This window comes from Borostomias antarcticus (genome assembly GCF_949987555.1).
Source record: "Borostomias antarcticus genome assembly, chromosome: 21".
Classification (NCBI taxonomy): Eukaryota; Metazoa; Chordata; class Actinopteri; order Stomiiformes; family Stomiidae; genus Borostomias; species Borostomias antarcticus.
In genome coordinates this window covers 3080507-3094294 of record NC_140254.1, presented here as the reverse complement: position 1 = coordinate 3094294, position 13788 = coordinate 3080507, and the positions used below count along the sequence as shown (strand labels likewise).

Genomic DNA, 13788 nt, shown 5'->3' with positions numbered 1-13788 from the left:
TTGTAGGCTGGATGTTTGATGTTTTCTTTTGTGCTGGTGTCAGGATGTATGGCGACCAAGCCTCTTCCATCTCTCCCACTGTCTCTTTCTGCTGGGCTGTGCTCACAGACTGAGCGGCCGTTAGATCTGCACATCCTCACTGGGGTGAAGCCAGCCAGCCCAGAGTATCCACAGCTATTTGTTTTAAGAGCAGCCTTGTGAATAATTGCAGAGGCTTAGGGGCAGAAGAAAAATGGAGGCCATCATGTAAAAGCCAGCGCCCAGAGGCCTCGTAGACTCAAAGAGATTCTCAGATCTGTTGGCATGCTATGATTTCAAATATAATTTTGATGTGTGCTTTGACAGTTCTGTAATAGCTATGAGTTTGGTCCCGATTCTGAGGATGTCAATACATAAATATAGTATTTACTCTAGACTCTTTATTGTGTACCAGGATTTTTAGCTGCGACCAGCACCTCTATAGCTCACTCTGTCGGTTGGTTGGTTAGTCGGTCGGTCAGTTGGTTGGTTGGTCGGTCCACAAAGCTTTTTCTGGATAACTCAAAAAGTATTTGACCAAAAATGCTCTAAATGTGCATGATGCCACTACAGATCATGAGTAACTATGCCAGAGAGAATTACCATGATTCATCCATAGGTGGCACCAATAGTAATCGATTCAAAGTGCAAATTTCAAAATGCTGGCATTTCCACAGCGTTTGAGGAAAATGTACTGTATGAAACTCAGTATACTTATGTCTTTCTGTGTGGGGAACAAATTTGCCTCAAGAATCCACAAGGTCCGCCATGATGCATTTTTCTGCCGGTCACATTTGGCAAAACCAATCAAAAGTAACTCCTCATAAACCGAATTGTCCGATTGGTCATGTACATGTATGGTGGAGGTATCCCTATAAGGTGTTAACAGCTAAGAGATCAAATACAAGATGGCAGATCAATTGGCATAAAAAAAAACTGTTGGAAATTTTTACAACAATAATCTAGGGACTTGAAATTGACTGGGCATGGGTAGGCTACTACCATGTTGTATCGTGTCAAAGCATTTGCAGGCATTTAAAATTAGACCATTTTGGCCATAAACTCTCTCTCACTCTTGTTTTTAGCTGTGACTAGCAGCTCTATAGCTCGCTCTGTCAGTTGATTGGCTAGTTGGTCGATTGGTCCACAAAAAATGGGTCTGGCTGCGGATGCGCACTGCACATGCACATACTGTATGTGATCGCAGCGATTTGCAAATTTGCGCTTGTTTTTTTACATTTTATTTGCTTGTTTATCTTCGTTTGGATAATTTAGCATTATAAGACAGTCAATTAGTTTATCACAGCAGGATTGCAGTTTTTTTTAGATATATATTTTCATTTGCCATACTAGACAGAATGATTTCCCCTCCCACTGGTGCATGCATGCAACCTAATGATACTGCAGCTAAATCTACTGTATTCACTATATCTTACTTCTGTTTGATATGGCTGGGAACTATAATGTAAAGCACAGCTGCGGTGCTTGCAAACATACTGTATGAAACCAAAATTATGTTTGCAAACTGATCTCAAATGGGAATCGCAGATACACAGTCCTGCATGGCCCCCTTCTTAAGGCTAATCTAATGTAGTCATCAGATGGTCGAAGGTGCATCCTTTTCTGCCCAGAGCCTAGAGAAAGCCTTAGCATGTCACAGCTGGAGCAGGACCTTGAGGAGTGTGAGGCCGGTACCATGGACAAGGCAGGCCATCTACTAACGATGCCTCTCACCGCCTCAGGAGCTCCCAGTCGCTGGATCTGAGCTCTGGCCACGTGGCAGGACTTCAGTAGCTGGAGGATGACAAGAAGAGCAATTTACTGCTCTCCTAGTGATATGATATCACCCCCCTGTCTGTGGGGAACAGAAGGCGATTTAGTTCTGGAAATTATACTGTAGGATGTGGATGTACTTTCAACTCGCTCCTCCATGCTGTTGATACAGTGCTGAGCATGTCTTTATGTGGAATTTGGAGTCATAGTATGATGGAATGGAATGCACACTTAAAGCATCTACTGGAATATGAGATAGAAATATCGTCCACATTACATACTCAGAAAAAAACGGTCTGTTTCTTCACAAGCTGTTTTCATAAGTGTTTAATTGTATAATCTCTGATATCTTTAATTCTAGTGTTGTTTGCATGATGGATGGATGATGTTGAGTTTCTACCTACGCAGGGTTACCTAGTCACAGTGTAAAGACACCTGCCGTGGTTACTTGAACCATCTTAATAGGCCCACAGAAGACACACCACACTAATCAGCGTCACTCTGAGAATAAATGAATTATGAAAACAAAGTAGGCTGTTGTAATTTTACACATCACTGTGACAAGAGGAAACTGGTGTGTGTGACAAAAATCAAATTCTCAACATGTGACTTTGCTACAGTAGTTTGCAGATGATGAAGTTGATTCATAGTGTATACGAAGTTCAAAGGAGAAAAGGAGACAGCCTTCAACACATTAGACTTTCGCTCAGTGAAACTTTTCAGATGCCAGGAGACGCTTGGCAACATTAACATGCTTTAGAAGAGAGGAGCAGCCTAGGAGAGCATAACAGCCATGGCAGTTTGAGCAAGAGTCAAGAAGAGCAGTCGATCTACCCAAGCGCTGTCAAACGCCGGCTTCTCATGCAAGTGTTAATACAGTACAGCGCTGCGGCACACAATTTCCATCCACTTATTAAAAGGAGCAGAGAGCTCAATCTCTGGAGAGCGAAGTGAGGGTGCAGTGGGGGGGGGGGTGGGGGGGTATTAATCAGGTGTAAGGTCGCGAGAGATGGAAGGAGGTGGTGTGCAGAGTCTCTTTAATCTTATTAGTGTAGCTGTGGTCTCACCTCCCCGTGGTGAGCGAGGAGGGTGACGGGTGTGGCTGGACAGCGGGAGAGACCGTCTCCGGGTTGGCCCACTCACAGCTCTGTTTTGATCAGAGTATTATTTCATTCCTGTCACCTGTGAGATTGAGACAGGAGTGTGCATGGGGAGAGGGGGGCTGCTGACGCCTCGCGCCTCTCTCCCGTCCCCTCAGCCCCGGTTCTCCAGCGTCACCTCGTCGTCTGGCTGGCTCCCATAGGGCCACAGTTACCGGGCCGGCTGTGACAATGCTGCAAAGGGCAGACGCGTCCCACTGGAGCAGCTGTAAAACTCAATATGGGAGGCCAGGTGAGGAGGAGTATTAGAGGAGAGAACAGCTCTGCGTGTGTGTATGGCAAACGGTAGTCTTAGCCTGGACCATCAGTGCTATTGCTCTCTGTTGTGGAAAGTACCGTACCTCAGCTGTAATGGCACTTGGCAGAATGAGGTTCATACTAGAGGATAGAGACTGGGCAATGAAGGAGCTCTGCTTTGAGGTGTTGAGAAAAGATGTTCTTCACAGTGATGCTTCATAAGATCTGTTGTACAAACTGCTACAGAATGAATACTCTATCCAGAATAATTGGTTGACAGGTATGTGTTGAATAGACAACATTCTCATGCGATTCTCACTAACCCTGTTGATATTTTAAGCTGGCTAAACATGCACATTTGTGATAATTGGCTCAAGATGATACAGAACATTTAACTTTACATAACAAGAATTCGAAGGCTCCTTAGTCTCCTCAAAAATCTTGCTACAATTACTGCTATGTCGCCTCTTTTTAATTAAGTTTAAGCTTTCTGTGATGTTTTCCATAAACATGTGGCCTTTGTCCTAGTTTGTGGAAGTTCTCAGAACCAGAAACATTTCATATTTGGTAAATGAGTGAGAGTGCTTCTATGTTGTAGTCTCTCTCAGTCTATCTAACTAACTAGACATTGCAGGTACTGTACTGTCAGGAGCAGGCCAATTACACTTTATTGTGCACCAAAAGGATCTTCATAAAAAATCTCCATCCTTTGATTGATATGCCGCTTTGCATCGGTCTTCACCAGACACAGGTCATTCATTTGGAACATTCACTTTCCCCTCTGATTACACTTCTTTTTTTTTTTAGGAAAAAGTAATTGGAAAGGGACCATATTCAGACAAAGAAGAAGATTTGACTCTTTTGTACATCTATTGTACGATGCTTACCATTGATCAGTCATTGTAACATTTCAGCGGTGGTCTAACAGTGGAGATTGCCTTGCAATCAGTCCCTGCGCCCAGAAATCAACAGTGTCCTGAGGAAGCTTGCGAATCAATCAGTTTTGTGAGCGTCATTTCGGACAATAAGCAGGCATTATTCTTTTTTTCATCATTTTGTAAATTCAGTCTATTGTATACACTAATCAGTCCTCCGTGACACATCATTTTTCCTCCATCACGGTCTCTTTGTTCACCACCTGGTCTGAAAATGCTAGGGTACGTCCTAACCTCGTGACAAACAGACATCACTATCTCTGAGACTAGTCAATATCAAGATGATTTTGACATTTGTCTATATCAAAATACTCCCTCTACCAGTATTAGATATATGAGAAAAGCTGTTGAACATCCTTAACGTATGAAATATGAAGAGTGTCCCGTCTCTGCATGGTGACTGAGTGTGGAGGGCCTGTCCTACCGTCCTACTAGATTTCCTCAGATTTATCACAGAAGAACAGAAGAGTAATGGTGGTGTAGCAAAACAAAATCCACCAGGGACGTGTACTACATCATTCAGATTTAACACCACCATCTGTCTAATGGCGTCAGGGAACAGCACCATCAGTGCCTGAGATCGCCCATTCATGGAGATGACTGATGCCTTTGAGAGGCAGGAGTATACCTGTGGAAAACTAGGTCTGGAATCAGATTCCTGATCACCCGACAGGGTTACCTAATGGGCGCCGTGTTTATTTCTCAAGGTCCAGGCTAGCGGTGGAGACAGATTGCTGTTCTCCGTGTCCCAGTCGTCTCAGAGGCGGGGAGAGCGCAGAGCGCTGGACTCATCCCTACTAATGAATGTCAAATCAAAGGCTGACCTATTTAGAGAGCTTTCACACCTATATGACAGGGCAATTTCTCCACTGAGGTCTTAAATGACCCGGACATCTAATCTGATGCTTGACCACACGTTGCCCGCTGTGCTATGTGCACTACACCTAGCTGTAAAGCTGTAATGTACTGGGCAGTGCGTCGTACAGCACAGCCAGTCGTTTCATCAGAACATTTCTGCAAGTTATTATATTACGTTTCAGTATCACCTGCCGAAACCATTCTCATAAACCCGCTTTCTTTGCCTTTGTTTGGGTGAACCAGCAGGAACCTAAAAAGCATGACAACTCTATCCTTTCAAGTGGTGTTTATAAATACACAGCGCATTGGTCTCGGAGCTCCATCGTTAGCGCTTAAGGAATGGAGTTTCCCTGTGATTTAAAAAACAAAATGAATTAACTGTGTACCTAGGGGTTGTTTCAGTCCCAGGTGCATACAGAACATAATGTTGACTCCATTAGTTTAGTTTTAGATATCCTGAAGTTTACTGATGAATCCACCCTCACTGGGATCATCTCTGATGGGGGATGAGAGTGCCTACAGGTAGGAGATTGACCATCTGTTGTGGTGCGGCCAAAACAACCTGGAGCTTAACACTCTGAAGACAGTGGAGATGGTTGTGTGTGTGACTTCAGAAAGAACCCAGCCTTACCCCATCCCATCACCCTGGGTGACTCCCCAATCAACTCTGTGGAGTCTTTCCCCTTCCTGGGCACCATCATCTCCCAGGACCTTAAGTGGGAGCTGAACATTATTATTATTATTATTATTATTATTATTATTATTATTATTATTATTATTATTATTATTATTATTATCATTATTATGTAGTGTCTTGCACCCACAGAACAAGGCAAATTAATTGTAGGTGCAAGCCTACTTGGCTAAATAAGAATCTGACAAAAATGTTTGAATGTGCTATGGTGCATTTGACGGCCTTAGACTTAAAGTCGCACTGAAATGAAAAAAGGATTCTGTCCCATTTTGGTTCACATACTTGGTCATAGTGTTCACCTATTCAACGTTGTATGCCAAAAAAATTACAAAATTCTACTTTTGTTGTAATCTTATATCAAAGTATATAATTTCTTACTTCCTGAAAAACGGTAGGTCACTTGCAATGACGACAACAGGTAACTTAGATTTTAGGCCAATAATCTCACGACATCCACCCGTCAATCAACGCTATCCTTCTATCAAATCTGTCTAAAGTTCTTAAAACCCGTCCACTTGTCAATGTTCCAATCAAATTTCTCTAAACATATGTCCCACCCTCATAGCTTGTTTGCGTCGGAAATACGTCAAACTACGGAAGTTAGATGATCTCAAACGTCCGTTTCAGTGTGACTTTAAGGATATGCAATATGTGTTAGTTATTTCCTGCAGTGTTTTGACCTTCAGGATGTTCCTGAGGACTTACCGTTCAGGGTAGTTGAGTATAAGGACATTGGTGGAGAGAGGCAGCGTGGGGATATTGACAAAATGTCACCCCAGGAAGTTCCTAACAGCTTTTGGAGTTCTCTCTTTACCTGTCAAAGGGAAAGGGGTTTGACTTGGCAGCTTTCTGACGGCCCTTCTAACTATTGGTCCTAGTAGCCTTTAGCAGGGCATGAAACGCTTATCAACCCAACAACAAGAGAAAGCATGCATTATCTCTCTCTCTCTCTCTCTCTCTTTCTTCTCTCTCTCTCCCTCTCTCTCTCTCTCTCTCTCTCGATGCAAGCTTCAGGGATATTAGTGACCGGTGGCAGACACACAGTGACACCTCTGCTGGGAGGTTTGATTGGAAGCCTCACCTCTCTCTGAAAAACAACATCTGCTCTCTTCTTGTCAGGACATACCGTACATCAGAACCATTCATCCTATAGCACCCGCAGGTTAGATACCAGGACATGAGACGCAGCCACACCACAGACCTTTTCCTATCCTGTCCTAACGTAGCTTTCAGTTGCCTAGGTTATTTGATATCATGTCGCTTCATAAACCAAGCAATTTCATTGTCAAATCAAGGACTGAACGGCAGCATCATCAAAGTCGACCTCAGAAGTCCCTATGTGTTGAGCCTGCTGCGTCCCGAGCCCTATGGTGGCACCTGCAGCCCCCGCCCACGTGATCCAGAGAGGAGAGAGGTGCTGCTGTCACCGACCAGACTGACAAGCGTGGGGGAGGGGGGGGATCAGCTGTGACAGCTGAATGGCAGCCTTATGATGAATTACCTCTCTGGGCCTGAACGATAGCACTGATACTGAATGATGCCAGAGCAGGATTGTACTGTCAGCAACTCATCAGGGAGCACAGATAAATAAGGAAGGAGAGAAAGCAAGCAATGAAGCCCGATGCAAGATGGCCTCCTTTTATTTTTCATTAAAGTTGCCATCTCTCATAGATCTCCATATGCGCTGATATGGAACTGTAAGGTTATGGGAAAATATGGGTCAGGAAATTGCCATGTGAAGGCACAGATGTAGCAAACCCTTTGAGTGATTGTTGTCTGTCTGTTCCTCTTTTTGTCAAGGAGAGAGTGTACAGTATGAAATATACCTTCCGTGAGCTCCTTTGGGGAGCGTCTGTTCCTAAAACGTATTATACTGCATCCTTAATCTTTTTTTCACTACGTTCTGCAGATTCTATATGTTCAAAAGGTGATTTGATAAACAAAATAAGTAACATTTAATAAATAAAATTGGAATTATGTATACAGTACCATACAGCACTTCAGTGTTATTTTCATTCACAATGTACTATAAAGCATTAATGGCATTCATGTATTACAAGTTATCATTTGGTTAGGGTCTAATAAGTATAATATAGTCCATGTTATCCTTTCTGTTTCCTTTGCATTTCATAAGGAAGTAGAGGTCATATGTTCCCGTTTTCTTTTTGATAATGGATTCTGTCTGATAGAAGTCCTCTTTTTCTCACTTCACAGCTCAGATGACTATTATGAATATGGACACGGTGTAGGCGAGGAATCCTATGAGTCGTATGGTGAGTTACAGCTTAATGAAACAGTGAAAAGTGTTCAGATGAAATCCTCTCCAGATTCAAGCTCTGGGTGGATCTGTTATTCAGAATGGCGACAGTTGGAAACATTTTGAACACTGTGTGAGCCCTATTTCAGGAGCAGATTGTTTAATGGGATATCATTAAGGAAGTCTCCTTGTGCTTCTGCAGATGTCATTTCTTAGAATGTTTTATTGGTATGCGCCTCGCTGTAAATGATGGCAAACTGAGGCACAATCTGTAGATATTGTTGTGGTGGATAATATATGCATTTTGAGTCAATGATTATGCTCTTAATTGACAGAAATGAAGAGAGAATCTGATTAATATTCATTTACCGATACTGATTAACATATAGACACAAACAATGTTCCTAGACCCTCTGGCTGATGGATGCTAAACAAAGCTGAAAACAAAACACTGTTTACCTAAGAGCATTCATGCACGCAACACACACCTGAGTGAAGTACAGGTCAAAAGAAAAGGAACACCTGACAGTTCAAAGGAATCCTCCACATAAACAGACTTGATGTACAGGCGTTTTCTCAAAACGCAGGTTACCTTGGTCACTTTCTCCAAATTGACTGTCAGTTAAAGGTTGACAGGTTTAATTAAAGAGTATTGGTTATGGGCTTCTAACAGAGAGCCTGTCACCGGGAGAAAAAAAAACAGTCCTTTGTGAGACTCAGCTCCGGGGAAGAATCTTGGCTGGCTGGAGATCAGACAAAGGCTGCCATCGACGCAGGCACTTGCACATTGACAGCGATGGGGGTGAATGAGGGCTGATTTGGGATAATGGTAATTGTGACCTTTTGCCAGAAGACACTAAACAGTCTCTTTTCAAGTAGCCATTTGATCTTCTGATTCAATTATTGAGAATGGATCCTTCCAGGTGTAAGACAAAGCCACTTGCTTCAGCTTCTGTTTGAACTTGGAGCCGATGATGATGCTTTGGTTGTTTGACTAGCCACGTCAACGCCACAACACCTAAAATACTCTGGAACATACTTGCTTATGAACTTGCTTTTTCAATTTGATTAGGCAGACCGATGCTATATGATACAGTACAGTAGATTCCTTTCAGACTATTTTCAGATAAAAGTTTTTTTTTCCACACAGGTAACAATACAAAACCATCCAGAGTTACACAAACACATCTCAGGTTAATATTTCACCCTATTAGCCTTTGTTTGTCCCTTACCACTCCCTGTTGTTTTCTTCTGAATCAGGTCAGGAGGAATGGAGTAATAATCGCAACAAGGCACCGGCGGCACGGACGACTAAAGGAGTGTACAGAGAGCAGCCATACTCCAGATATTGAACTGTTTATACAACCTGCAGTCCCCCATGGCTGTGTCATCCCAAGTAATGGATTTTTTATGGACGCTCCCTCATTTTTAGAATATATAACACACAAAAACAACCAGTAAACAGGAGACAGTAAGACCTTGAATCAATGGGAAAAGTTGTTTTTCAAATTGAAGACCCGTAGTAACATGACAAAACAAGCCTGAAGGGAAAAAGTTCATAATATAGGTGATCTCCTCAGCCCCGTTTGTTTATACCTAAGTTTCTCTTTTGGCTGTATAGTAATGTTAAGGTTACTCTACAAAGATGTTGTAGTAACATGTTGTACACACTTCTTGTAATTACTGAATGACCATGTATGTAGTGTACAACAACATGTTAATACAATACAGAGTAACACAAGTTGCTACACAGACATAAGAGAAACTTGATTGGTAGTGTGGCCCGTTCTCGGAGCCTGCTGTGATCGATCACTTTAGGATGTTGGTTCTTTAGCTCTAGAAAGGTGAAGTACTGTAGATATTTTTTTTTCTGAGGGGTACTTGGTTGTTTCCCTTGTAAAATATACCTTTACAATAAGAACCCAGACATATCGATACTGTATACATTGTTGTTTTTTCCCCTTTGTAATAATTGTAGTTATTTAGTGTTAAAGGGCTTATAGAAGCATGGTGTGGAATCATTGTGGATAGGTGTCAACTGTGTTTTATTCTAATCTTAAAACATGTAGGTGTGTTAATTTGCATTTCATTTCCACCTCTAATCAATCTTAAATCATAGGTAATATTTTATGTAAGATATCCTCAGTCCACAAATGTTCATGAGCTTTAGAATTTTTGAGTGACACTCTTCGTGATCTTAAAAACTATCAATCTATCTTTTCATCCGAAACTTGATATGATTTCAATGTAATTATCAGGTTATATTCAAACATTAAACCATTGCAAACTTGGTAAAGGTTCCCATCTGGTAACAGAAGTAGTGACTAAGTACAGTATTGTATATTAACCTTTTGAGCTTATGTAAGCCCTTTAATATTTTCTTCTTGGTTGATGCTAAATAAACATTTTGAAAGAAAGACATTTGTGTTCCAGAGAATAATTCTGTATTTACAAAATGATAATAACAATAATCTAAACTAATAAAATAACAATAATTTTGAAATGAAGTATTTTTTAGAACATGATTTTAAAGGAACTTGATTGAAGAGTTTAAATAATAAGATGTATAACAGCACAAAACGGAACATTATGCAACAGTCGCATCATTCCACATACTTAAATGTGAGAAATCAAGTTGAAAACTGAATGCAAACTTCAAATCAACACAGTTTATGACAGTTTTACAAAGACTGTGTTGTCTGATATATTTGTACAATACATGTGATGCATTTTGTAATCCAAGCTTTTGATATAATGTCAACCTTACCTCTAAGGATTTAATATTGTGTATTTCTCTGATATCTCAAAATAAAACTGACAACAATGTGTCAAGTTTACAGTGTAACAAAATCAACACCATCACATCTGTATCTTCCTGCTTGTCCATACGACCGTGACGTGAGCATCATATGAAAGTCAGTATTATATTTTCAATGCATATTATTGGTTTGAATCATGAAAGCGAGCTGAGTGATACCTTCAGAAACTCACAGGAGTGGTCTAACTGTTTGTAAACAATGGCTATTCTATTTTATAGAAGTTGTACAGGGGATTTCTTTTTCTGTTGTTGTTCTGCTCTTCCTGCTCTCCTCTGGTCGTGTGGCCCTCTCCCAGTCTATTAAAGAACCTGCCCTTGCCCTGTCCGTTAAAGAGACTTAATCACCCCCAGCTGACCTCCGCAGAGAGAGGATGGCAGTAGCTGGTTAAAAAGACCTCCATTCCACAAGGTAATCAAACTGAACCAATTTAACCTCACCCCTAATGTAGCTAGACATAAACAATTTCTAAAACTAAAAGGAACATTAATATGTTTTTCCTGTCTTTCTGTAATATTGAGGGGGTTTACAGACAAAGCTGGGGATAATTAGTTTTCGTTAAAATTGCACCAAAAAAGTATCATAAATAGCAGTAATACTTTATCAACTTCTATAAATAATTGTATCATAAGACTTTGATAAAATGTCCAATTATGAGTAAAATGAATTAACCGCACAACATTGTTTATTAGACAGTATCAGATTCTGGCATCATTGCAGGTGATTAATTTGTGTAGGTCTGTAGCGTTATCTGTTTCAGATTGACTCATTCTCCTGTCTTTATTCTAGGTTGATGTCAGTACATGCCCCCGACAATCCTTCTCCTGGTTATCTCAGCACTGAGGGAACGTGAGTATCTTTGTTCTATTGATGGCTTTGATATACATATATATATATACAGGTTATATTATTTATTATATGTGTGATATATATATATATCTATACACACACACACACACACACACACACATATATATATATATATATTAAATATATCATTAATATAACCAATGATAAGTATAAGAGATTCTATGGGATTCTATGGTTACTTGTCATGAGCACACGGCCATTGCTGAATTGGTTGTTTCTTGCATGGGGCTTAACGTGGAACATCCACCTCGAGGGCTGGGTTAAGCCTTGGGGATCCTCTGGCCGTCTCCATAGAGCGCAACCCTAATCCTTCCTGTTTTACCAACCTACAATCCCTCTGGTGCCTGCTGCCAGCAGCAGCCCCTGCCATCCCGTGTGCCTTTGCGTGATTAGGGCATCAGAACACTTTGTGGAGATATGCCATCTCTGTGTTGTGGCTCTGTGCCATCTGAGCCCCAAAGGGGGCACTTCCAGCTGGAGTCATAAGAAAATTATACCATGACTTCTGTCTCTAACAGAGAAATATAATGACTTATTGATTGTTTACTTCAAAGAGCATCTGACAAAATATTTGCCACAGGAATATACCCATTTGCGATTGAGGGACATTGGTGTCATAGTGTTGTTGTTTTTCTTTCTTTTCTTCAGACTTCTCAGTCTTGTCTTGTATTGTTTCAGGGTGGAACCAAACGTAGCTGGTATCGTTATCCTTCATTAGTTTCCAGAAAACTCCAAAGAAATGTCCCCTACAGCATGAAGAAGCAGACAGAATACAGTATATCCACCAGCAAAAATAAATCTCTCCCCGACAAAATGGTGGACATTCAATTTCCCTGACGGAGCTGATGTGAATTCTGCTGGGGTCATTGGAAATGGAGCCACCTGAGGAGGATCACCACGGGGAAGATGCTAACATGTGTATCACACTCCCGCCAGTCTCCAAAAAGAGAGAGAGAGGAGACCAAATGGGCAAGAGTTCCTCCTCCTCTGGGATACTCTTGTCTGTGAACATTTCTTTCACAGAGGCACAAACTGCATATACATTTTACATACAGTACATTCTAAAGTAGGGTGAACTGACTGTGAACCCGCACTCAGAGTTTGTGTTGACTCAGATAGTCAGTGAGGGAAATGTGTCTCCCCCTCACATTAAGCCGTTTACTGTACTCCACCAGGGAAGAGGAGTGAATGAATAATGCAATATGCCAGGAGGCTGACATCATATTGCTAGAAATGACAGTCCCATAATTACATTTTGTTTTGTTCATTGCTCTATATCTAATCCATTGAAATGAATAAATAATACCCTTGCAGTGCCTTATTGTATGTCAAGAAAGGATTAGTAATTATGACCTGTTCTGAGAATGAGAATGCACAACAATGCAAAACTCGTGTATAACCTTGTTACTGTTTATGCGTTTATGCTTCACCTCATTTATGAACTGCGTGATGCAATATAAGGATACTTCTGAATTGATCCATTGCTGAGCAGATCAAGAGGGAAAAAACAACAACTTTCAAACCCTAAAGTAGCTTTTGTCTGGTGAGAAACTTCCTTGTGCATAAGCTTGGACGGACCGATCTGTATTCCTTGCAGCTCTTATGACCTCCGCAGCCGACAATAGTTTTTCATCAGGGGAAGTGATTCTCTCTCTGAGCGCTCAGGCCAAGCCCCCGGACAATAACACTGAGGCATAAGCTTGCATCTCTGGATCCCAGAGTCAACTCCCCGTCACCTCCGGTGGCTGGCTCCACACACTGAAGTGGCTTAAAATGCCAGGCTTATCTTGACTAAGCCTGTCTGAGTTAATCAAGTAAGAACAGCTTATTTGATTATGAGAGCGCACACTGTAGAATGCCCTGATCCCGTCATACGGGAAGACCACGGCACTGCTCGCGGCCTCACTTGCAGGGTCCGCACATGCTCACGCCCCACAATGGGTTTATTTCACAGTGCCGTTGAGAACATAGACATGATCAAATGTGACCGTTGACACTGAATACTGACAAGCTGAACTAATAATGTCCAGGTGTAGCCAACATTACCAACGTGAAACGTGACCAACGTGAAAGCTCTCCGATTCCCCTGAAGTTTATTGTGTATTGTAAATGTATTGTTTTAATCAGGCTCACAAGCTCGTTAGCATCTGCTCCTGTCTTTCATTCCAAA

At 41.5% G+C, this 13788-nt stretch overlaps 1 protein-coding gene across 1 annotated transcript in view; it reads left to right on the top strand.

Annotated features, from left to right (window-relative positions):
• khdrbs3 (KH domain containing, RNA binding, signal transduction associated 3) overlaps positions 1–9284 on the top strand; it is a gene marked incomplete at both ends in the record, with an annotated part of 66963 nt that extends 57679 nt beyond the window's left edge. The window contains 2 exons of the mRNA XM_084455128.1: positions 7890–7948; positions 9193–9284. Of these exons, the coding sequence (XP_084311254.1) occupies positions 7890–7948; positions 9193–9284 (151 nt within the window). The remainder of the gene's footprint in view (positions 1–7889; positions 7949–9192) is intronic.
• Between the last annotated feature and the right edge of the window lie 4504 nt (positions 9285–13788).